Raw genomic sequence first — 27,460 nt, 5'->3', positions numbered from 1 at the left:
ATATCCCTGTAATTGTCGAACAGATCAATTAAGGTGCAAAATGTGTCGAAGGCCAAGTGTATGGCCAAATTCCCCATATGCATGTTTCAGGATGATGTATGGGGGTTGAGTAGAGAGTGTGTGTGCTGGTCCATCTGAACAAGAGAAAAAATGCAATGTTTAATTCTGAACAATACCAATTCAGCATTTAAAACCCAATGCTAAATGCAAATAATAAAATGCAACGTCATTATATAAACATGCATGCTATAAAAATATTACAGAAACCGTTGTACTGTAAATTAACAGTAAAATACTGGCTCCTGGGTTGCCAGCCACATACTGTATTTTTACAGAACTAGTACTGTAATCAGAATTTACAGTACTAATTCTGTAAACCGTTGTACTGTAAATTTACAGTAAAATACTGGCAGCTGGGTTGCCAGCCACATACTGTATTTTCCTAAATTAGTACCATAAACAGCATTTACAGTACTGCACTGTAATTACAAAACACATTATATACCACATAATTTTACGGTATTATACTGTTGTCTACAGCAAAAAAAAAAAAAACATATTTTTAAAGGGAAAACATTATACTTTGAACTTTAAACTAGAAAATAGAAACCAAGAACATTATCTGGGTTTTAAAACATTTATTTTAAAAGCAACGACCAGACACTTGCCTTATGTGAACACATTTGGCTGAAATGCCAGCTGTTTTTTTTTAAACATTTAAAATGTTAGTTGAACACTTAACACTTTATAATATAGTAATCTTGTTAACCTTTAACAAATTTAACATTTTTTTCCAGAAATTTAAAGAGTCAAAAAAGAAAAATAGAACAGCAAATTGGCTGAAATGGCAGTTGTATTTTATAAATGGAATTAACGATGGCAGTAATCATATTTACTTTTAATGTACTTGCTGACAGGATCTAAACAAAGTTCCATTCAAAGTCTGCAAGTTTTCGCAGAAGTGAGGAAACCGGTGGGCTTACAGTGGTGTTGTTTTTTTGCACACTTTTCTTTGAAGTCACTTTTCCTTTTTTTGCTTTCGATCCACATTCAGGATTGATGTCAACAAAGCGTCTAAAAGGCAGAAAAGAAGAAAAAAACCCACAATGAAATATTATAGACTGTTTATAGAGATAAAAAAAGACACACAGAGAGAGAGAGAGAGAGAGAGAGAGAGAGGAGAGGTCTGTTTTAACATCTATTCACCCAGTTTATTAACAATATAATCCCCTCATTAGGTACTGAATCAGGGCCCATCAGAGTATCAGTTGAAACGCAGCCATAAACCCTGTTTATGTAGAGCACACATTGCCGAATCCAGTCCAAACCTTTGTGACTTCAATAATTTAACTAAATTTCAACCTAGGGTCCTTTGCACCATGACCTTGAGCCAAACACTAAGTTGTCCAAAAAACTTTTTCAGCAACACCGGTTGATTGCGCAAGCCCTTACAAGCTTTTACCAAATCACGGAAGTGACCTCCACGTCTGCGTTAGCGGTAGCATTCGCCGTCAGGCAATTGTTATATAATAAACTCCTGATGTACTTACAAAACTTCCAATCCCTCGTTTTATGAGTACAGAACCTGTTTATATTACTGTAGAAGTTTGGTACCATTCTGGTCATCATTATTAGTGGGGTAATTTACGAGACACAACTTTTGGATCAGTTAGCGCCTGAACTAAGCCATTCGGCTGATATCTCTAAATAAGCTCTAACTTTAATATTGTTCGACCAAGGGAAAAAAGGCTTCTGGGGGGGTGTTTGGCTCAATGTCATGGTGAAAATGACCCTTGGTTGATTTTACTGCGAACCATCCCTTTAAATACTCTTATTTTACTAAGGCCTAGACCTGGCTTAAGCTAAGCCCTGTCTGCACTGCAAAACATACTTTTCTTTTTGTCTGGTTTCCAGTCCAAATATCTAAAAAATCTTAAATCAAGATGCATTTACTAGATACGTAAAATTAGATAAGATATAAGTCATATAATGTCTTGTTTTCCAAGGGAATTAATCCAAATTAAGTGAGGTTTTTTTTTTTGAGACTGGAAACAAGACAAAAACACTAAGTAAGAAAAGCATGTTTTGCAGTGTGTGAAACCAGGTCCATATTGTTATTCCCAGTAGTCAGCTGTACAAAACGTTTATGAAAAAAAAAAATGAAGTCCTTAACGAATACTGTCAAGACAAAGGTTAGTGACAATTCAGTCTAAAACATATGAATGGCAAATATGCTAATGACTTACCTCTGAACAAACTCAAGGGTGCATGCTGCCTCCTCCTGGTACTGTAAGTTGAAATTATAGAAGGAGGCAAACAACGCTGCCAGTCCGGTGATGAAGTTGGGCTGTGCTCCTTCACACACAACTTGACCCTCCAAACTCAACATCCAGCGCTGGTTGCTCAGAGATTGACCTGTAAAAAAAAAAAAAAAAAAAACAGAATGAAAAAGTAATAATAATATTTAAAATAACTATTGTGGGTTCCACTTTGGTTCTATGTAGTTGTCTATTCATAATTCTACATAACTGTTAAAAGAACTCTGAAACACCATTCACAGGATACACCATTTCATTCTGCCTTAGTAGTGTTTTTGGGTAGGGTTCATCAATACAGTAATACTATAATTTAATTTATATGTGCAATTCCCATTTAGAGGAATAGTTTTCCCTGGTTAAATGAAAGTAGTGTTAGAGTTAGTTAGCTGGACTTCACAACCACACAATTTTGCTGAACACAGTTGATTCTTCCATACATATGTTGCCAATTAAAATCTGTTTTATATTTCTCATACCATCACCACTCTCTGCCTGAAAAAGTCATACGATATTGGAACAACACCCCACTGCAAAAAATGCTTTTCTTAGTTACTATTTTGTCTAAAGTTCTTACATCAAGAATAATTTACTAGAGAAATAAAAATTATTGTCTTGTTTTCTGAAAATGGTTTACTTAAACATTTTTTTTTTTTGCAATAACATTTAAGAAAACAATATTTTTTTTTTTCATACTCATCCAAACAATAAAACTTCAAAAAAAAAAAAAAAAAAAAAAAAAAAAAAAAAAGACTGGACTGGACTGGAAACAACAAATAAATAGTAGTTAAGTAAAACATTTTTTTTTGCAGTGGGGCAAGTAAATGATAACTTGCTTTTCATTTTAGGGTAAAACGACTTTAATGTTTACATACCAAGAAATATAAGGCATGGACTCTCTGGCAAATGAAGAGATTGCTGGACATCAGATGGAGTCGCAAATTCCTGAAACAAATTTTTAAAAAGACAGCACAACCATGATCAACAGAACCAAACCATAAAAGAGATTATAGATAAATTAGATTGGTTGAATAATCTCTATTTACATCTGCTTGAAGGAAAACCCCATCTAATTTCTCTTTGAAGTGTGCAAGGAGTAGTTGTATGACCATGGCATCCACATCATTTTCACCTCTGGAGAGAATGCTTCGAATGTCATCATTGGTTGGTTTGCTTTTGAAAAATTCAATTATGATTTGTCCACACTCCTGAATAGACAATTCCAAACATCTGAGCACTTTTTTGTCAGTAAGCTGTTCAAAATGTCCATATATATGCCTCTGTGTGAAGAGATATGGCCATTTAGTTTTGATATCTGCAATTGTTGGGGATGGGGTTGCATTGATCATGTGACGCTGAAGCCAGTAGGTTCCCTCCATGAGCTTGCAAACGTCTCCTCTCTCTGCTCCAGAGATTCCTTCATGAAGATGCATCTCCTCCATCTTCTGACGTTTCACTTCAAGACTGTCATAACTTTCACCAGGTGGAAGAGCAGGCTGCCATCTTGTACAACCATACGAGTCAGTGGAACTTTGTTTTCTAGTAGTTCCGGTGTCACTTCTTTGGATCCTATGATGACTTAGTGTATTTGTTCGATTCAGGTACTCTATGCGTACTTTCAGCTGTGAAAGAACAGATTCATATCCACCCCCAACCTGCTTGTCACCCAACATGTCAGCAAAAGACTTTGGATACTGGCTCACTATTTTGCGACTAACAGTAAGACACTGTGATCTGGTGGGGTTTGTGTCATGTTTTCTCATTTCGTCAGCAAGGATTCTAATCATTTGTCTTCGGTCAGAAGGAGAAGGTCTCTGTCCATTCTCAACAGCACTCTTTATACCGTCTGGCATTAAGTTCCAGGGAACTTGGAAATTTTTAGTCCATGAATGTGTGGCACTGGCTGATGCTAAACTGCTTGATGTTGGCCTTGAGGAGCTTGATGGAGGTGAACCAAGAGTAGTGTTTGTTTCGGGGGGAACCGAGGGGAGAACCTCAGCAGGTGGCAGTACGACTGTGCAGTTTTGATGTTCTGTGTGTATATATATATATAAATAATCAGTTATTGCCTCAAATTACATCATAAACAGTACTAGAATGCATTTTAACAGATAAAAGGGATAGTTCACACAAAAATGTAAACATTCTGTCATTAATTTCTCACCCTCACGTCATTCCAAACCAGTAAGACTTTTGTTCACTTTGGTACATAAATGAAGATATTTTTGATAAAATCCAAGAGACTTCTGTCCCTCTAAAGACAGTATACGCAACTAAGTGACACAACTTCCACTGTCAGTATAGCAATCCATATGACTCCAGTGGTTTAACTTTAATGTTAGAAGTGCTTTGTTTACCCCAAAAAACTAAAAACATAATGTGCCACTTTATTTACAAAATAGTAATCTCCAATGTGTGTTTACACAACAATGTCTGCTCTCATGTCAACACAGCATGGCATGCATTATGGGGCTTTAGTGAACATGCCTTGGAGATTAATATTGTAGAAAATAAAGATTTTTGGGGTGCAAACAACACACTCATGTTGCTTCATAAAATAGAGGTTACACCACTGGTGTAACATCCATTAATTTAATGTCTATGGAGTGACAAAAGTTCTTCAATTTCATCAAAAATATCTTCATTTGTGTACTGAAGATGAAAGATTGTCTTGCTTGTTTGGAATGACTTGAGGGTGAGTAATTAATGACAAGGTTTCCATTTTTTGGTGAATAAATCCTTTAAATTTTCATATACTATATTTGTGGGGTGTTTTTTTACATCAACATTATCTTTACCTTGATTTTTCCAGGAACTAAGAAGTTTTCTGCATTGGATAGGTCGTATAAACTCCAAAATGTCATCTTCTTTTACATAAACCAAGTCATCCAAGCCTTCGACACCTTGGTCCATGAGCTTCTCAACAAGCTGGTTGGTTACATCTGGAGATAGGCTTGGCAACACCAACAATACAGCATCTTTCAAGACTTCTTTCATTCCAGACATTATTCTAAAATTGGGAAGGAAATGGAGAACAATTACTGACAAGCCACACAATGAATATTCAGGCAGAGGATAGTAATCCAGTAGGCTGTCTTGATTTATGCATAGGTAGCCTTGATCTTGTGGTGTCAAGCAATGAACTCCCTGGTCTAGAAGACAAAAAGACTGACTTTTCTTTGTGACAAAATACACATTGCAATTGTCATGTACAGTAATTAACTGAATGTTCCCAAATACAATTCCCTCATCATTCTTCTGCAAAACAACATGCATGTTTTTTTATAAAGTGTTCTCTTTACAGTCACTTCATTACGTGCTACTGTATTCACTGGCTGAAAGTTAAGACAAGCAACAGATCCTCGAATGTCATCATTGTAGTCATTAACATGAAACTCTATTCCCCTCTCTGCCACAACATTTTCAGGGAAAGGGCTTCCAGCATTTAGGTAAGCCTGCAGAAGTTGATGTCTTTCTGCCAATGTAGCACTCAGGTTCTTGAAATTGTGCAATTTTCTCGCACACTGTTTAAAGTATGAGTGCTTACTTTCAAAGCGTAGCGTCCACAGGCGAATAAGTGGACCAAAACGACCAGTGAGCTCAGGATAATGACACAGGTAGTGGTGCTTTGGCTTAAGGGGATGATTTGGAAAAACCACCTTTCGAGTCTCAATATACTCCTCTATTAGCACTGATAAATATGCAATCTGACCAATATTAATGGAAGGAGCACAGATGAGCTCTGCTATCTGTCTGAGTTGAAGTACTAACTGCCATACCTCATTTTCAGTTGGACTGACAATCTTTTCCCCAACCAAAAGAGGTAAAAGCCGGAGAAGGCACCAATTCTGAACTGCATGTCCGCTTAATTTCCCAGTACCAGGAGTCACCTCAACTGGTTTATCACGTGCATCATTCCCAAGATACTTTAACTGGTTAATACGACGATTTAGTTCAGTGTATGTGAACTGTTTCTCCTGATTCACAAGATGATCGATACACAAAGCAAGGTCAAATGACACAACACCTTCAAAAAGATCGTGTCCAAGACAGGGAGGTAATCCTGGCTGGCAAACGTGAAAATATTTCTGGTCATTAAAGGGAGAATTACATTTGACACCAATTGCAATTTCAGTTTGATCAGCATCCAAATCCTTAAGATTTTGCTCATACGACTCCACAGTTCTTGTTAATGCCTTTGTTAGGGGAGCTGAGTTAAATGTCTGGCGGTCAATTTCACAGTATCTGCAAAAGTTTTTACTTTTACTGGAATTCTCAACAAAGCCACCAATGTAATGCGATCCAAGGTTATCGCCAGCTATGGCACACAATGTACCTTTGTGCACCTTTCCATCCGCTAACTCAACACCATTTTCCTCAAGGTCTTTAAGGTCTTTTAACAGAATGGCAAAGACCAAATCTTGTCCAAAAAATCTAAAATCTTGTTCCCTACACAGCAGAACTAGCTGCATAGGGTCAATGCCTGATCTACAGTGAGGCAGCAGGTTTGCAAGTGTCATGTAAACGGCAAGAATTTTGTGCTTTTTCCTTCCAGAACCAAGTGGATTGGCAACTTCAAAAGCATCTTCATACAAGATTAAAGCTAATGAATCTTTATCAGTTTTGAACAGCATATTTTCATCAATATTGTTGCCATCCCATATATCAGAGAGGATATCTTTTGCTCTGACTTCAGATCGTGAATTATTATGTTGTTCTATCACTGATTTACAGCAGAACAGTGCTTCTAAGCTTTTCTTAATAGGAATGTATTGAGCAAAGCTTTCCTTGCCAGATTAATTTTGACCAAGACAGACTGGGACAGGATCCACAAACTTAAAATTGTCTTTATAAAAAGACTTTCTTCTCTTATCAGTGCTAAGTGTATTAATATTAGACCTCCGAAAAAGATCATCAGTTTGTAAGACATCAAAAACTCTCTTTATATCATTTTCAGAAATACCAAGCGCAATCAATTTTTCCCCTAGCTTGAGTAGCAAATGAGACTGGCTAATATCATGGATGTCTTGCATCCCCTCAATTACCGACTGAATCACAGATGATGGGAGAATATGCTTTGCCTGTAACTTGAGATAAAACAGAGCCATATTTTTCAAAAAAAGAGATTCATCTGCATTATCTGGCAAAAGTGCATTCTCCAACTGCTCTATGCCATCACCACAATCAAAGAATTCAGACTGTGGATGTGAGTGTTCAGCCATGTTAGATGCCTCACCATGCGGCATCTGTACTGAAACATTTGACTACAGTACACTATGACGCAACCTTTCTGCTGAAGAGTTTCGATGTTTTCTGGATAAATGTGAAGTCAACGTAGATGCAAAAGAAAATTGTTTATTGCACGTAAATGGACATGGCACTCTGGTGCCTTCTTTGATATGATTTTTCAAGTGTAAAACGAAGTTTTTCAAATCACTGCACTTTTCTTGACATGTACCAATATCACACACTAAAGCATCAATTCCTAACTGCTCAACAGATGTCTTTGAGGGCCTGTCTTTGTGATCCCTGAATATGTGAGCCTTGAAAGCAGTGAACTTTTTAAATGTTCTGGAGCAATCAGGAATACCACATTCGAAAACGGAATTTGGAACATGACTATGGATTTTCATGTGCTGGCAAAATGCTGACAACGATTCAAAAGAACAATCGCAGAACTGACACCATGGCATTTTTGCACGTGGACTAGACACTACTAAAGCACTTACTTTAGCACTGGATTGACATCAGATTATAAAACTAGAACAAAAAAAAAAAAAAAAAACAACTAATAAAAAGCAGATCATCCAAATGACATGGTAAATGTTGTCTATGTGAAATATGTTACTTGGTTAAAGAGGTGGAACAAGTGATTTTTATTTTCGCGATTTTTATTTTATATATATAAGCAGGTCATGCAAATGAAATGGTATGCTGCCTGTGTGAAATTTCGAAGTTAAGTTTCTCGGTTAAGAGGTGGAGTTTTTTTTTTTTTGCGGTAGAAAACCATGTTCGCAAAATCAAACTATTCGTGTAAACAATGTAGAAATCCGAACGCAATAAATAAATAAAAATAGATTGGCTTACCGTATCAGTCAGTTGAACACTTCTCAAGCTCTAAAATCCACTTTTGCTCACAGACGCATAACCAATTCTTCCTCCCGTCTTCATGAAGTTCATGTGACGTTAACCGTTTCTGCTGCGTCACAGGCAACTCATATTTGAAAGACGCACACAAAAGCTTACACGAAACGAAGCTCACACGAACCAAAAAGCTTAAAGATTTATTACAAATTCACAAAAACTCTTTATATAAATCAAAGGATTAAATAATCTTTAGACCCTCTGGCACATCGAGTTTGCCTGAACTGTCAGTTGGCGTCACGTCTCATCTGAATTTGAGCGCGAATAAAATCAATCCCACAATGCAATGCATTTACAGTATGATACTGTATTACGAATTTATGGGGATGAAAACAGAAATGTGCTGTATATTTACAGCTGTTCTGTAAAAGATACAGCCTAATACTGTATTATGGAAATACAGTACAATTCTGTAAGAAATTCGCTGTAAATTTACAGTAAAGGGTTACAGTGCACAGTAAAATATGCCATTGTGTGCTAGAATGACGCCATACCGGACAGCGCACTCCACCTGCCGGACTTTCAGCTGCTTAGAGCAGATTGCGACGCAGAATCAACAGGGAACTCGCACGGCGGCGAGACATGCTTTTACATCAATGAACGTGGTGTACAGATGTAACTGTGTTAAAGAAGATGTGCTGCTCAGATCTAGAAGTGCTCTTTGTCAACTGCAAGCCGTTCTATTCGCCGCGGGAGTTTCACTCGTTCATTCTGGTGAATGTCTACATTCCTCCACAAGCGCACGTAAGCCTGGCTAATCATTCTTGGGGACTTTAATAAAGCCAATCTCTCCCGTGAACTGCCAAAATACAGACAGCATGTTACCTCCAGCATTCCCACCAGAGACAGTAACATATTGGATCACTGTTAGCTTTGGGGCTGTCTGATCACTGTCTGGTTCATCTTATACCGACCTACAAGCAGAAACTTAAATCTGCTAAACCTGTAGTAAGGACTGTGAAGAGATGGACCAGTGAAACAGAGCAGGATTTACAAGCTTGTTTTGACCTCACTGATTGGAGTGTTTTTGAAGCTGCTACCACTGATCTGGACAAACTCACAGAGACTGTGACATCCTATATTAGTTTTTATGAGGATATATGCATTCCTACCAGGACTTATTTAACATTCAACAATGGTAAGCCATGGTTTACAGCAAAACTCAGACATCTTCGTCAGGCCAAATAGGATGCCTACAGAAATGGGGACAGAGTCTTGTACAATCAGGCCAGGAACACACTGAACAAAGAGATTAGAGCAGCTAAAAAGACCTACGCTAAAAAGTTGGAAGACCAGTTTACTTCCAACGACTCAACTTAGGTGTGGAGAGGACTGAGAGCCATCACTAACTACAAGACACCATCCCCCTGCACTGAGGCTAATCAACGACTTGCTAATGACCTGAATGAGTTTTATTGTAGATTTGAAACCCCCAACACCCATTCTGACCATCTTTCTACACAACCATTAACACCTCCTGCAATCCCCCTCTCCACACATCCTGCTCTTCAAATCTGTGAAGATGATGTGCGCTAGGTCTTCAGGAAGAACAAAAGAAGAAAAGCACCAGGCCCAGATGGCGTTACACCAGCCTGTTTGAAAACCTGTGCTGACCATCTGGCCCCCATCTTTTCATAGATCTTCAACAGATCTCTGGAGTTGTGTGAAGTGCCTTCCTGTTTCAAACGCTCCACCATCATCCCCGTTCCAAAGAAACCCAGGATTACAGGACTTAATGACTACAGACCTGTGGCTCTAACATCTGTCGTCATGAAGTCATTTGAAAAACTGGTTCTGGACCCTTACTGGACCCCCTGCAGTTTGCTTACCGAGCAAACAGGTCTGTGGATGATGCAATCAACATGTGATTGCGCTACATCCTGCAACATCTGGACAAAACAGGGACTTATGTGAGGTGTCTCAGACAGCTCCGGGGGATGAACAAAGGCCTCCTGTAGCAGATCGATGGGTTTTTGTAAGAAAAAATATCCATATTCAAAACGTAACAATCATTTTAATGTAGATTACGCCAACTGTTGTGCATGTGCTGGTGAGTCTCTTGAAAAACAACGTTTGTTATGAGGAGTAAAGGAAGCAAAGTTTCCTTACTTTAGCAAAGCAAAACCAGTCTCCTCTTGGCTTATATCGAAATCCTCCGACATACTTCTTTACAAATCCTCGTTTTGTCGCATGTGCAAATCTGACCTCATATGTCATCAGCCCAGAACTGCTTCTGTGTACAACAGTGAGCGCAAGCTAGATTAAAGTGATTATTATGTTTTAAATATGGTTAGTTTTCTTACAAAAACACATCGATTTGCTACAGGAGGACTTTGTTCACCCTCCGGAGCTGTGTGAGACACTTTTTTATTAAGGATGGACGCTTTTTATTTAACTTCTTTTGGACTGATGCACTGCAACACCCGCTGAGTGCCATTAAACAGCTTGAAAGATCAAAGACAATTTTTAATATAACTCAGACTGGAGTCGTCTAAAATAAGAAACACCTAGGATGACTTGAGGGTGAGTCATTTATGGGCTAATTTTCATTTTTGGGTGAACTAACCCTTTAACACAATATAATATTCAGTATATTTTCTATATACATTAAATAATTTTATATACTGATTGTTTATATAAAATATATGTTTTCTTTGCATAACGGTTGAGTTTGTCCTTTGATTGTTTCCAGGTCATTTGTGTTCATTTCTATGTCTGGAGATACCCAGGTTCTCTTCCGGACATCATAGGCCTTCTCCTACAGAACTTTCAGTCTCCCCAAAGTTCTTCATGTGGTTGGCTTTAACTTCCAAGAAAGATGAACTGGCCCATTATGTGGCCACAGATTGACAGTCAGTGCACCACTACTGCGGTTGGGAGATCTCACTGTGAGCGATTCAGGAAAGAAGCGTTTTAAGGAAATCATTTTTACAGCCCCTTAAATAAATACAGTAGGGCAAAAACCATGGTACACATTCACTGATATTTATTTTTACCCCCTCCCTATCGAAACTGGATGTCTTTTTTAATAAGAGACTTATTTCCATTCTGCACCTATCAATTTCTACTGAAGGATTAAACAGTTTTCTCTGTTCTTCTTCCAGTTACAAAACCTCGGCAGACAAATATAGTTCTTAATGCCCTTTTACTGGCAATGAATTCATTTTATTTAGATCTTTGTGTCTGGGATTTAAGTGTGTTTAAAGCATATGCGTGTCTATCCTTTGAGCAAAGTTTAATCTTTACTTTCTTTATTCTATGGTTTAGCCCCTTAAATTAGATAGTGTTTCTACATTTTTCCACTTCAAACCAATAAATGACAATTCCAAATAAAGATTTTTTTTTCTGAATCTGAATCTCTCAAAAGGAAAATATGCTAGAGCATGACATCTTCATGTTTCAGGGGCCAGTTAGTAAATGTTAGTAGTTAGCCTAGCAGCATAAATGGGAATAATGGGTCTGTTAGACTGGGTAAATTTTCTCCATTCAGGTTCCAAGATTCCAGTTGTTCCTGGGAGCATGTTATCCCCACAGCATTGGTGACTTGACTCTTCCCAACCCCAGTGCATTTGCATTCATCTTGCTTTATCACAAAAATGCAGAGCGTGCATGATAGAGTACACAACATGGGCCTGTATATTTTGGTTTGAGTTTTTTATTATTTTGGTGCAAGACATTTGCATTTATGTGCTTTCTCCTATTTACAAACAATTTCTTTTGAAGTGTCCATCGTAGGCATGCTACGGAATAGGGCAAAAGTAGTAGGTCATCCGGGTACATCTTGGGTTGCTTCAAAAACGAAGTGCATTCTACCAGTTGCACCATTAACCATTTTCAAACACCCATAAAAATATTTTCTTTGTAACTTTGCTCGTTCTTTCAATTGATTACTGTTCACGGTGATCCTGACTATTACTTTGGTAATTTTCAAATATTTTTTCTGTAAAGGGGGGGAGAAAAGGAATGGAAAAGGCACCCCAAGTATCTATGTGCACCTTTGCACTATTACATCACGTCCCATTTTCAAACACTCATAAAATTCTTTCCTTTATAGGTTTGCTCATTCTTTCATTGATTCCTGTTCACAGTGACCCTGACTATTACTGTATTAATTTTCATGTCATTTTACTTTACAGTTTCGAGAAAACGCAAACTCACTTTTATAGAGTGTATTGTTGCACTCATATCCCATTTTCCAACATAAAGTTTTAGTTTTTGAAGGAATTATTGTGCAAATGTACCATGCTTATTACCATATGAAACTGACTCTTATTTCATAAATAGTATTGGTCAAAAGTGCTAGGAAATACCCTCCTAACATCATACACTCAACCTCTTCTTACATTCTAATTATTAGTGTCACATTTAATTAAGTTAAATCTTCATTGTAACCTTAGGAACTGATTATGTTAATCACCTCTTTGAGCAGTCCTTATTTGTGTCCATGGTTTATAATTTTTAGTTAAATTTCTTATGTCTTTGCTTTTATAGCCCTGAGGTTGTTCTATTTGTTAATGGTGATTATGCCTGCAAAGCTATTATTTGTTTTGCTGTGTTTGTTTACCATAATCATAAGTCTATTGAATAGGTCTGCTTAGCTGCAATTTCTTGTTTCTCTGTACCTGTAACTGATCAATTACAATTGTATTGAAATGAATTTTAAAATGATCAATCTCAATTAAAATATAGATACAACAAGATTACACATGGTAAGATAGTTGACAACACAAAGTAAAAATAATTAAAATAGTATCAGTGCCGTTGTTTGAAAATGATCACACTTTTATTTTAATTTTACTTTATTTTATTGTATTCTATGTACTTTTATAAATATTATGCATTTTATATAAATACATGCTATTTAAATATATTATACATTTATTTTTATTTTTTTTAATTTGCCTTTCTTGTTTCAGAAAACAACTTTGTGCATCTTAAGGAATAATAGCACTTTGGGCATACTGTTGTATATCCCATCAGACTGAACAACAGTGCCTACTTTACAATTACATATTTGCATTTGTATCTGTGAAATGTCATAAAACTGGTTACATAATCCCTATCACATCTTATTTCTGTATTTCAGTCTTAATGAAATTCTTGTTTAAATTCCATTAAGTTGTATTGCGGTCGATCAGTCAATATCCTACTGTTATTGAGTATTGTAAGGTGCCTAATAAATTGTATTATTTTTATTATCATTAAATTTTTATAGGGGTAAGCGGCAGCAGAGGCTGTGGAAGAATGACACCAAGGAATTCTGCAGAGGCATGAGGACTATAATTGGTTACAAGCTTTCTGTACAATAAAAACAACAACAAATAAAAATAAAGGAAAAGAAACCTCAACAATTTTTCCCATCAAAACATGAACATGACTGTTTTCTACAATTCACACTGAAACAATAATAGAACAATATTAATAATAGCAAATAATGTTTGTTATATAATACTTACTATGTGTTTTTAAACTCAAAAGATAAGGTATGTGTTTCAAATGAGGGCATTTAACAGGATACAAGAGCTAAATTAGTTTAGCCAGGTCTTATTTTAAATGTCATCAAATAGAACTTTCCTGACTTCTTATTGTGCTCTTAATTACTTATTATTATTTGAATTAATACATTAATAATAGTCAGGGTAACTGTGAACAGGAAACAAAAAAAACGAGCAAACCTATAAAGGAAAGATTTTTATGAGTGTTTGAAAATAGGACATAGTGTAAAAATGCTTATGCACTCAGATGCTTGGGGTATTTTTATGAAGGATTGAAAATGGGACATGATGTAGAAGTGTTTATTTCACTTAGACACTTGTGAATTGTGAATTTGCCTTTAATTTTCTCCAAAATTATACAGTAAAAATATTTGACACTTTTTTAAGTGATAATCTGGGTCACTCTGAATACATATGAATTGAAAGAATGAGCTAACCTATAAAGGAACACTTTTTAAGAGTGTTGGAATATAGGACAGTTTAAGTGCTAGGACGAATTTTGTTGTTTTGGGTGAATTTGCTTTCAGTTTTCTCCAAAACTATACATTAAAATGCCTTGAAAATGATACTTTTATAGACAGCGTCACCCTGAATACATATGAATTGAAAGATTCAGCTAACCTATAAAAGGACAATTTTTATGAGACTTGGACTATGGGACTAAGTGCAAGTGCTAGGATGCATTTTGTTATTTGGGGTGAATTTGCTTTTAGTTTTCTCCAAAACTATAGAGTAAAATGCCTTGAAAATTAAAACAGTGATAGTCAGGGTCACTCTAAATAAACATCCATTGAAAGAATGAGCTAACCTATAAAGAAAAACGTTTTATGAATGTTGTAAAAAGGGAAATAGTGCAATTACTAGGATGCATTTTTGTTGTTTTGGGTGATTTTGCTTTTAGTTTTCTCTAAAACTATACAGTAAAATGCCTTGAAAATTAATACAGTGATAGTCAGGGTCACTCTAAATAATCATCCATTGACAGAATGAGCTAACCTATAAAGGAATACTTTTTATGAGAGTTGGAATATGGGGAAAAGTGCGTGCAACAATGGAGTTTGATGTTTTGGGTGAATTTGCTTTTAGTTTTCTCCAAAACTATACAGTAAAATGCCTTGAAAATTAATACAGTGATAGTCGGGCTCACTCTGAATACATATCCATTGACAGAATGAGCTAACCTATAAAGGAACACTTTTTATGAGAGTTGGAAATTTGGAAAAAGTACAAGTGCAACAGTGGAGTTTGATGTTTTGGGTGATTTTGCTTTTAGTTTTCTCAAAAACTATACAGTAATATGCCTTGAAATTTAATCCAGTGATAGTCAGGGTCACTCTAAATATATATCCATTGAAAGAATGAGCTAACCTATAAAAGAACCCTTTTTATGAATGTTGGAAAATTGGGAAAAGTGCAAGTGCAACAATGGAGTTTGATGTTTTGGGTGATTTTGCTTTTAGTTTTCTCCAAAACTATACAGTAAAATGCCTTTACAATTATTACAGTGATAGTAAGGGTCACTCTGATATATATTACTTGAAAGAATGAGCTAATTTATAAAGGAACACTTTTTATGAGTGTTGGAATATGGGACACAGTGCAATTGCTAGGATGCATTTTGTTACACACACACACACACACACACACACACACACACACACACACACACACACACACAAACACACACACACACACGCACACACATAATTATATATATATATATATATATATATATATATATATATATATATATATATATACACACACACACACACACACACACACACACACACACATCGTATACACACACAAATATGAAATAAAAAAAACAATGAATGAAAATCATTAATATTAACATTTATAAACATTAATAAACGATTTATAATAATTAATTGACAATACAAACGTTTATGTACAAAAATAAAGTATTTAAAAACTAAAAAATTAAAATTAGTTAAAATAAGCAAAAGTATAAAGGAAACGTGTGTATGACAGCTTCTTTACATTAGGCTTGTTTGAGATGCGCCTTGCCTCGCCTGAAATGTAGGCAAGAGTAGGCGGCTGCAGTAAGGGGAGGGGTCAAAAAAGAGCTTTGAAGTCGGTCACTTCCAGAATCTTGCTGTTTTGTTGCCTGCAAACGTCAGCAATGGAGGAGATCGCGTTCGCGTTTTTAATCGCAGACGAAGTGGATGTAATCGAAATACCACTGTTTTGTCATCATGTGCATCAATTCCTTTGTTCTGCAGAACACAAAGGATGAAATTTAGAAGAATGTTGCAAACAAGCAGGTTTCTGCAACCATTTCACGTCCATAGTATTTTTCCATACTATGCAAGTCAAAGCTGTTTTGTAGCAAACATTCTTCAGAATTTCTTCCCTTGTTTTAAGTCAGACCCTGACACTTCTCAGATGAAACCACACAAAGATGAGGCATAATGGCTAAACAGTCCATTTAGATATATATGTGTGCATGTATATTTTTAATGGATTGATTTATTAATACACACAAACATACAATAGAATAAAGTGAAAATTACAAGGAAGAATTCTAATTAAGAGAAAAATTAAATAAAATAAACGCATGTCCTAATTCTTAACTTCACTAGGCGTGTTTTGTTTTTTGTTTAGTTCTCATGTAAATATAAATAAATAAATGGGTAATCTAATTCTTAAAATAAAGAGAAAATGTATCAGTTGACATTCTCAGCCAATGAGCATGAAGCTGTGTCGTCAGTCAGTCGTTTCCCATCATGCTTTAGAATAGCGCAGTCGGTGGAGAGCAACTGCGCTCGACTGCTCAATCCGACACAGCCGCTTCGCCGTCGCGAGAGTTTTTTGGCACACGTCAGTATGACATCAGAGCAACTCGGACACTTTTCTAACCGGCATGCATCTCACGGTGATCACCGGTGATCGGTTTTGCGCAGATTTTGCTCATCTCAAACAAGCCTATTCATTTTGACTGCTCGCAGCAGCCGTACCGTAAGTGCATGATTATACGCGCATAAAAAAAAAGTGCGGCTGGCTTGACCGTGTATTTTCAAAGCGCGGCTTGACCGCAGTCTAAATGCAAATGTGCTTTCACGCGTTGGCTGGCGCTTAGCCAGAGACAGGCGCGCTCAGAGCTGTCATATAGTTGACAGAGTTTTCAACCACATAATGTTTATTTTAGGTTTCAGACATATAAGTACTAAAAAACAATACATTTAGAGTTTGTAAAATACACAGTGATGTCAAAGGAAGAGGCAATAATAATCATTTCAATTATAATTAGACACGTTTTATTCATATCAGATACACATTGTGTAAGTAACTTTAAAGTGTCTATTCTTCTCCCAGTTCACCAGCCACTTACTTCTTTCGGGAGAAGTGGACGAATACACGTGTTGTAAATCCAACAGACCCGATTCTCTGAACTGCGTCTGCGGCACAAACTAAGATGACGGCGGCCATCGCGCATACAGCTCAACTAACGCGATCGTTATAAAGGTGTTTAAACAACAAAACACTTCAACTTGCATATATTTGACAATCGGAATATCTGTTATTTCATGCCATATCTAAAAAATATGTGAATATTTTGAATAAAAAAGGAAAAATGACATAAAAGCAGATCATCATTCATTCAGCTCTGTTGTTGCTGCGGTGTGTCACGTGACAAGCAATGACGCGTCACTATGGAAACCATAAAGCGACACATTCTAAATAACGGTTGCCTTGGAAAAACCAGGCGGGGAGGAAGTCGACCGGAAGTTGAAGTCGGCCGCGTGCCGCCATCTTGTAGCAGAACTTCACTTGCGTTAGCATCCCATTGACTCCCATTCATTTTGGCGTCACTTTGACAGCGAATAACTTTACATCTGAGGCGTTTAAAGACTCCATTTGTCCATTATTTATTTCTAAAGATACACGACAATGTATAAAGGGCTCCATTACCTTCTATGTTACATTATGGCCCCGTAGAAACAGTTTTTGTAAAAATAAGCTAACGATTGCATCATAAACACTCGACTCTCTGTCGCACAGTAGAGAAATTACCGTATGGACAGGAGGAGAAGCTCGCAGGCAACCAGGTTGACGTCAAGAGATATGGCGTACTGGCGTTACATTTTAAAATACTATACAAAATAATTAATCAGAATACTTACTCCTGCTCACTCATGCCAAAGAACTCCCCCGCTCAAGCTCGCCGTCTCTGTAAGATTAACGATGGCAGTTTGCACGCACAGCTACTAGAAGATTTACATTTGTCAGACAGGTTGCTGATGTCATCAAGCTTAGTTTGAGTCTGCGCGTCAGAAACGGAAGTGCTAAAAATCGCTAAAAATGGGCTTCACTTGTCTCAATTGAGTTCCAATGGGGTCGCTGTGTCCATTTCTTTTACTGTCTATGGGAAAAACTCAGGCTGGGGGGTCAGCCAAAATATTTTAAACTTACGTGTGAAAGGGTTAATGTTTAGCTAGCTAAGTTACAGCATTTTTCTACAATTGATTATCCTGTGCAGTGTTGCCATATCAGGCGGGTTTCTTTTTTTTTCTTTTTTTTTGTTTTGTCCCCACCACTTTTCAACACAAACTGATGCCCCTGATATCAGCGTCGGGTAAAATGGCATTATAGGCTAATCTCCTTTGGTAAAGTAAGCTGCTTAGCTTCACGGGAAACGATTAACAGCGAAGATGCTAAATTAAACGTAAACAGCTTTTGAGTCTTTATCAGCTTCTCTGTAAATACATACTGGCCTTCATAATCATAAGTTCTATTTACATCTTGCACCATTTCTTGTGAATGAATGACTTGAGCCCTATTCGGACAGGACTAGTTTTACAGGGGGTCGTTAGAGAAGTTTGTGTTTCACAGACGTAGCCTACTTGGTGATTTTAATCCCGCCCGAATCTGCCACGTCTTTGTTTTTTTCTCACACAACCTTTGTAATAATTCCAGAGCAAATTACCTACTGTTTTTAAGAAAACTCAGTGATCCTTCGAGAAAACTAATCCCGCCCGAATGCGAATGTCTGTGATTGCCGGTGATATTTTTTTCACAACAAGTTTCCTTGTGTGTTTTGGCGCAGTGAATTAGATGCTCTTGCCTTCATTTATTTGCCCTTCCGGCAAAAAATAAATACATAAATAAATTATATATATATATATATTTAACAATAATAATATATATATATATATATATATATATAACAATAATAAAATCAAGAGCCAGATCACGTAAATTGTTAAGACTGGCTACTGTAATATCAGCGTCAGGTAAGATTACTCACGTTCATTTATGCACTCAATAAAATAATGTTTTAATTACATATGTACTTTTTATGAAAATTAAACATGGGTTTACTACAAATCAATAAAAAAATTAAATAGTTAAACTAAAATAACCATATTAAGGTGCTTTTGCTACTAGCTATTTAGCTTTACCATGGTATTTGTAGTAAAACTGATTATACTAATGGTAATGAATCTGAATGACTATACGCAATGCACACAAACAGACTGCGTGTTCTCTGAAATGCCCAGATGTACAAAACAGACCCTCCCACCTCTGTAATAAGCACGGAGATGTCAGTCCCGTCTGAATTGGTACAGGAAAATCGCAGACGTCAGTTAATAAGAATCAAAACTCAAACGTAGTTAGAAAACTAGTCCCATCCAAATAGGGCTTTGCTCTACATGTTGCTTTGGTCTTCATCAACACCCGCTTGCACCACCTGCTGGTGAGTGATTAACAGTGTGAAGTGACGTGACATACAGCCAAGCATGGTGACCCATACTCAGAATTCGTGCTCTGCATTTAACCCATCCAAAGTACACACACATAGCAGTGAACACAACCCCGAGCAGTGGGCAGCCATTTAAGCCATTTATGCATTTTTCTCAAGGGCACCTCAGTCGTGGTGTTGCCAGCCCGAGACTCAAACCCACAACCTTAGGGTTAGGAGTCAAACTCTCTAACCACTAGGCCATGATGCAGATCATGCATCGGTACTCTACTGCTATTCCTGCAGTTCCCGGATATGCAATGCTGAATTTTCTGCCTAATTTGAACCACTGAATTAGTGAAAGCAAATTTTTAAAGTGAAATAATATGGACTGAAAATTGCCTGTTGAATATTATACATGGTATTTTTAAACAGATTGAATATTTTGGAAGTGAACTCTGGAAGGTGAATATGTATTATTTAATTTTTAATTATGAACGTGTGTGAAACATTTTGAATTGAAATACTGACAACTTAAATAAACAACCATGTTAAATTTCAGCCCCTAGAAATGCAAGCCCTGAAAATACAAGGCATTAAAATGCACTGTTAATGCGATGCATTATTTTTTGTTAGTGCAATTCAACATGCTTTTTTGTTTCAAAGACATTTATCATTCTTTTACTTCCATACACAGAACTATATTTAAGCGAGTCTTTTTTTGAAATTTCCTGATCAAATGGGCATGTTAAACACAAACCAGCTAAAGATAAAGAATCAAATATGTAGGCCTAGTGGAAAATGTATGTGATGCGCAGAGATGGCAACGTGGCTATTTGATTGGCGATCACACTGCTTATTCCATTCATTTATGTACCATACAAGATTTAAATCACTGAAATTTAAATATGCACAAATAGAACATGTATGATGTTGTGTAGTTGATATTCTTGCCAAGCTCTGATTTCTGAGATGGCAACATCAATGCGGTTGTTTGATTTGTGCTCACTTCATTCATAAAGTTTACATTCATTCACTTCACACACTCATTATAGCGTAGTGACTTTAGAGGTTTATGTATAATATTGCGCTTATCCCCTGGCTCACCTGTTTTCCAGCAAACACCAGGAGTGACGGTGTCAGCCTCAGCTGAATATTATTCGGCAGAATTATTCATTATACGTTATTCATTTTGAATCCATTATCCTCTCCATATAAGGTATTCGGCTTCAGGCACACCCCTAGTTGTTATACTGCATTTCTGAGCATTCTCCCTGGTTTATTTCTCTTGTTTTTTTTTATCTCTTGCCTGTTTCTTGGATTTACCCTTTTGCCTGAGTTTCCTGCCTTGTCGTTTGTCTGGATAGCCTGCCTGTGTTTTGACCTGTTGCCTGTATTTTGAATCACATCTCTGGTTTGTCCCAATAAAGCTGCATTTGGATCTCCAAACTTTCAAGTCTCTGAGCAGTACATAACTGAAGACCTTGCCAAACACAGATCCAGCGGCTTTCATGGAACTACCCAGGCCAGCTATGGACCCAGTCGACCAGCTACTGAACCTACGGCAAAAAGACTTATTGATTGAGGAATACATCAACCAGTTCTGTGAGTTCTCCTATCAAGATCCTTTTGATGAAATTATGTTGAAGGACATTTTTTGTTTTGGACTTAATGAGCCTATAATATCATGGTTGCCTGGAGGGGAATTTAATAAAAGACTTCATGGACTATGCTTTAATTCTGAGTGGTTCATCCTTCACTGTGGGTTTCGCGGAGGAGGAATGCATCCCTGCACCTGAACCTCATCTCAAAATGGCTGCCAACACAGAGACTTTTCATAAGATGGCTGCCAGCCCAGAGACTGTTTACAAAATGGCAGCCCTTTTAGAGTCTTGTCATGACATGGCCGCCGTTACTGAGTCTCTTCCCATCATGTCGACTAGCCCAGAGTCTCTTCCCAAGAAGACCTCTAGCCCAGAGTCTCTTCCCAATATGGCTGTCAGCCCAGAGTCTCTTCACAAAATTGCTGCTACTCCCGAGTCTCATCCTGTCATGGCCGCCATTCCAGGGCCTCTTCCATCAAGCCTGCCAAGCCAGAGCCTGCCACACCTGAACCTCATCATGTTATGGCCGTCACGCCAGAGCCTCCAGTCATCATGGATGTCAAGCCAGAGTCTTCAGCTGTCACAGATGCCACTCCAGTGTTCCCGGTCATTGTAGATGTTGCATTTGCAGACACCCAGTTATTCCACAGGTGTTTGAGGCAGGTTTCCAGTCTGACTGACCCACCGCTGATGTCGGTGTGAGGAGCAGGCATCCCAGTGACCTCAGCCCGCTGGCCACTATGTGCTCTAGCCTGCTGGCCGTTACACAATCTAGCCTGCCGGCCGCTACACAATCTAGCCTGCCAGTTGCGACACACTCAAGATCGCTGGTCTCGGCATTCATAGGCCCGCAAACCTCAATGCTGTCTAGTTTGCTGGTTACAGTGCTGTCTGTCTCAGAGATAGACGCTGTGCTCTCTGTTCTGCATGTGATGGCTATAGCCATTCTATGCATTTTACCCTCTGGAGTCTAAGGGTATTTTTGGGGCCTGGAGAAATTTTGTCATGCCCTGACATTTGTGCTTTTTTCAGTTTCTTATAAATATCTAAATGGCTAAAGTCTAATCTCACTGTAATCAGCACAAACTGGGCTATAATAATATGTGAGCAGCATATATGTACATGATTGCATAATGAGCCATTCAGTCAGCTGTGTCACTGAGAGGGATGAGTTACAAGAAAGAATGTGAGGACAAAATAAATGTATATAATTTTATGTTTGTAGTGTATTTAGAATATATTTAATTATCCCACAACATAATTTAATAATCACTTGTGAGTGCAGTTAAACAGTTTATTAGGAACAATCAAAGCTGACTTTCAAACTGAATTTTTTGCATCATTACTCCAGTCACACAATCCTTCAGAAATCCTTTTAACAATCTTATTTTCTACAAAAAAAAAAAAAAAAAAAACATTTATTGTTATCATTATTATTATTATTATTATTATTATTATTATTAATGTTGAAAAGAGCTGAGAATATTTTTTTCAGGTTTTTTAGGTTGGATAAATTGAAAGAACAGCATTGTTTGTTACATTTGTTACAGTTACATTTATTGGTACATTTATATTATTTACATCAAGATTTTGAATGGTATAGTAGTGTATATTGTTATTGAAACTTCATAATATTTCACTTGATTATACATTTAGTCAGGAATTATAGTTTGGAAAAAGTCTTTGGAAAAAGTCTAACTAGTAAAATGTTTACGTGAAAACTAGTACAAGTATATAAATAAATAAGAGACTTACTCATGTTTATGATCTCTGCTGAATAAAGTGCTTCATTCTTTTTTTTCTGAGGAAATCCAAAATCTCTAATCCTCAATCACATCACATCTTTTTGGGGTGAATTATGTCTTATTCCTCTCATCGCGAAGCAAACAGTAAAATAAAAAAAACTTGAAGAACAGTCTCGCTGTTGTCTTCTGTTGTGTGGGCGTATTCAAGCCAAGCGCTTCAGTGAAACATTATAATTTGAATAGCGCGCTCGGCGCGTGGGCGTGGTCGCATTAGAAGATAATAAAGGGAGACGTGAAAAACGGACATCGCGTTGTTTTCATATGGATTACTTTATCACAGAATATTTGTTTTCGGCAGCAATTGTTTAGTTTAAAAGTAGACATGTCAGGCTTTCTATAGATAGCTCTCTCATGTCTCTGTGTTGAGTATTCACTGAGTTACAGTTCATTTTAATGAGGTGTTTGTAAATGAAGATAAGCGCAGACAAAGGCTGCAGACAGCACTCCTGGTTTGTTATCTACATTTTATAAGTGCACAAAGTTTTGTTGTTATTATGTCTGTATAAAAAAAAGTAGACCCTTTACAGATTCGATTGATGTATTGCTCTTATCTGTAGGATCAAAACTGAAAGTGTAATTTAAGTTCTTTTCAGGGTTATCAGGAGAAAATACCCCAAAACGCGTATACGCGTTAATCGACTCCAGAGGGTTAAACAGCACACACCACCATAGCTTTTCCAGAGGTGGCAGCTTCTGTTGCAGAACCTCCCTAGGCGGTGGCGCCTGTTCTAGTCCCTAAATCTGCTCAACAGTCCACTCTAGTTCCAGAGTCTGCTCCAGAATCCGCTCTATTCCCTGAAACTGCTCCAGAGCCCACTCCAGTTCCTGAGTCTGCTCCAGGGCCCCGCTCCAGTCCCTCATTCCGCTCCACAGCCCACTGTACTCCCTGAATCTGCTGCAGAACCTCCAAAGGTGGTGGCACCCACTGCAGAACCTTCCGAGTTTGCATTGTCCGCCTCATCTCCTCTCAGGGCACTGGCGCCCATTCCTCAACTCTCTTTTTACCCTGTTCCTGCCAAGGAGGCAGTTTGGGAACTCTCTGTTTGCCAGTCCCGGACAAGGAGGCCATTGCTGAACTCTCTCTCGGCCCTGTCACAACCAAGGAGGCTGTTCCTGAACTCCCTTTTTGCTCTGTCACAACCAAGGAGGCTGTTCCTAAACTCCCTCTTCGCCCTGTCACAGCCAAGGAGGCCATTCTTGAACTCTCTGTTTGCCCTGTCATGGCCAAGGAGGCTATTTCTGAACTCTCTGTTTGCCCTGTCCCAGCCAAGGAGGCTGTCTGTGAACTCTCTGACTGTCCTGTCAAGGCCATGGGGGCCGTCTATGAACTCTATGACTGTCCTGTCATGGCCAATGAGCTCATCTGTGAACTCTCTGCCTGTCTTGTTATGGCCGCAGAGGCCGTTGTTAACCTTTTTGTGCTCTCTATTCAAGTCGTGCCTGATCCGCTATGTACCCTGCACCATCAGTTCCACCCCGGTGGTCATCAGCTCCACCCTGGAGGTCTTCAGCTCTGCCTGCTCTGCCCTGGTGGTCTTTAACTCCACCTGCTCCACCGTGAGGATCTCCAGTCCTGTCTGTTCTGCTGTGGTAGACGTCTGCTCCACCGTGGGGATCTCCGGTCCCATTCGCTCTGCTGTGGTTGTCTTTGGCTCCGTCTGCTCTGCCCTGGTGCTCTTCAGCTCTGCCATGGCTTCCTGCTCTGCCAGCTCCACCCTGGCATCCTGCTCAACCATGACACCCTGCTCTGTCAGCTCTGACTCATTCCCCTGTTCCTCCAATTCCCCATGCACCTGGCTTTCTATCCTTCCCCCGTTCAGCCTCTGCTCCACCTCCCTCCTGGACTCATGTCTGTTCCTGTTAAGGAGTGTTTGGGGGGCTCTGTTACGATCGCCAGCTGGAGTTCCCATGAACTCTGCTAGAGGGCACTCAATCCCTTACCGTTGCCACTCCAACTCCATTTCCCATAATCCTTTGCATGGACTCATCAATGCTCATTGTCTGTATCTGTGTCTCATTAACCCTGTCTGTTCATGCCTGGTATAGTTTATCATTCTTTACAAAGTCTTGTTAGTTGTTACACTGCATTTCTGAGCATTCTCCCTGGTTTATGTCTCTTGGTTTTTTGATCTCTTGCCTGTTTCTTGGATTTACCCCTTTGCCCCAGTTTCCTGCCTTGTCACTTTTCTGGATGCCTGCCTGTGTTTTGACCTGTTGCATGTATTTTGGATCATGTTTCTGGCTTGTCCCAATAAAGCTACATTTGGATGCAACATTTTGAGTCAATTTCCTTAAAACTGAGAATGACGTAATTGTTCACTGTTTAGGTGAATTAATAATAATCTAAATAAATTAATAATAATGATCTGGAGGGAGAAATAGTGCACAGTAAATTTTTTTTCAATATTTTTGTCATGTCAATAATTGGACTAATAATAGTGGAATTATATTAGACAGATATCCAACAATGTCTTGATTAATGGAAATTTACATGGATGAAAACAAATCCATATGAATCCATGTCAAGCTAGATGAATTTGTCATGGGAATGCTGATGCAGTGTCAGAAGCTGTTTTTTTTTAATGGAGTTACTCTGCAGAAAATGTAAGTTTTGCCATATAAATTATAGAAGTTACAGAAATGAGAGAAGTCTGTGTGAAAACAAATTTTGATTAACTAATAATTTTCTCTGTTTGTTGAGAGGTGTTGAAGGGAGGGAATCCAAACCAAATTGTGACGATTCTGCAATTCCTTTGGCAGGATGTTAGAATAAAATTAATTCATTTTATGTCAAGTCAAGTCACCTTAATTTGTATAGTGCTTTATACAATACTGGTTGTGTCAAAGCAGCTTTACAGGGTCAAACAGGAAAATAGTTTGTCAATGATGCAAGACAATAAGTCATTTTTCAGCTAAAACAGTTTTTTTTTTTTTTTTATGTCAAACCAGTATAACAACTACACTGACATCTGAATATGCAAGAAACTTTCATGAAGTGATTTCTTTCTGAATGCATTGCTTATTAAGGGGGCGAGAGGTGTTACAGAGGAAGGAAGTATATGAGGCTTATTTTGGTAGGTCTCCACTTGTAGATTGGTTTCTACAGAGAGAGCACTACTTGACGACAGTCTCGCTTTGGACTGCAAACACTTGGCACAAAACATACATTCATGTAGATGAAATGGAATAAAACAAACAGAAAACAAGAACTTCCCTTCATTTGTTTGCTTTCTCCAACCATGAGTTTTTACTCTTGGCAGTGAACTGTCAAACACATAAATGACTGCTGTGATGTTTGTTTGAAATACATACTGGTGAATTCTGGGCAAGACTCACCCAGAAGCCATTAGGTAGGTGCCATGGACTGTAGGCTCTGCTATCACATTACAGTTTAAAATAACTATTATTGGAATAAAGCTCAAGATCAGTTAGACACGGGCTAAGTACGAAATAAAAGGCAGCTGCCTTGCTACCTTGCTGCCCATTTAGTCAATGACTTAACAGACAGTATTTTCAGATAAAGGAATTATTCTTTTTTATTTTTTTTAAATAAATAAATGAATGCTTTTAGACATACGTCCAAGCCATCATGACATCACCTAATGATCTAATGATCTAGAACTAATTCAAGTCCAGGACGAGACATAGATAGGTTGAGTCCGAGTCAAGATTGAGACCAGAACTGGGTCGAGTCTTAGTCTGAATGATTCACAAAACATAAATATGCTTTTCTTTGGAGTGAATGAAACCTGGCCATTTATGCTGCAGTGCCCGGGGAGCAGTTGGGGGTTTGGTGCCTTGCTCAAGGGCACCTCAGTCGTGGTATTGCCAGTCCGGGACTCGAACCCACAACCTTAGGGTTAGGAGTCAAACTCTCTAACCACTTCCCCTAAATTTCATGCCAGTGTCACATTATTCTCTGAATGTCCACAGTGTGATCCAGTCCAGAGACCCAATACGGAGCAGATCATATCCACAAGTCGGCACAGAACATAAAACATATCTGCAGTGTTTTGGAGTCAAGATGTTCATATAAATGCTCCATGGCACCATAAAAATATGGTCTTGAACTCAGGCTCATGACAGTACTACTGATTTGAGTACTACAACACTGCTATACTAATTATTTCTCAGCTGATATTGACCCCAATGAACCCACATCCATTAATAATCAGGTAACTCACAGTAATGTGTCTCAGTAGTGCTCCTGTAGCTCAAGTGGTAGAGCAGTGGTTCAATTCCCTGGGAACACATGATAGGTAAAAATTGATAGCCTGAATGCACTGTAAGTCGCTTTGGATAAAAGCGTCTGCTAAATGCATAAATTTAATTTGAATTTTAATTTAATGTTCTTTACATTCACTGTGAGGAGCAAAGTGTGGTCCCCTGA

The 27,460-nt window shown here is 38.0% G+C and overlaps 1 protein-coding gene across 1 annotated transcript; it reads right to left on the bottom strand.

The window, feature by feature from the left end:
* Window positions 1–628: 628 nt before the first annotated feature.
* On the bottom strand, window positions 629–8,841 carry LOC109084889. The gene is made up of 6 exons (XM_042753803.1): window positions 8,403–8,841; window positions 5,114–5,325; window positions 3,362–4,347; window positions 3,191–3,260; window positions 2,247–2,415; window positions 629–1,074 (listed from the first exon to the last, which is right to left on the bottom strand). Exons 2-6 carry the CDS (start codon window positions 5,319–5,321, stop codon window positions 921–923), a joined length of 1,587 nt encoding a protein of 528 aa, XP_042609737.1. The 5' UTR covers window positions 5,322–5,325; window positions 8,403–8,841; the 3' UTR covers window positions 629–920.
* Between the last annotated feature and the right edge of the window lie 18,619 nt (window positions 8,842–27,460).

The sequence above is a fragment of the Cyprinus carpio genome, unplaced genomic scaffold, assembly GCF_018340385.1.
Source record: "Cyprinus carpio isolate SPL01 unplaced genomic scaffold, ASM1834038v1 S000000029, whole genome shotgun sequence".
Classification (NCBI taxonomy): Eukaryota; Metazoa; Chordata; class Actinopteri; order Cypriniformes; family Cyprinidae; genus Cyprinus; species Cyprinus carpio.
This window is presented reverse-complemented; position numbering and strand designations above follow the sequence as displayed.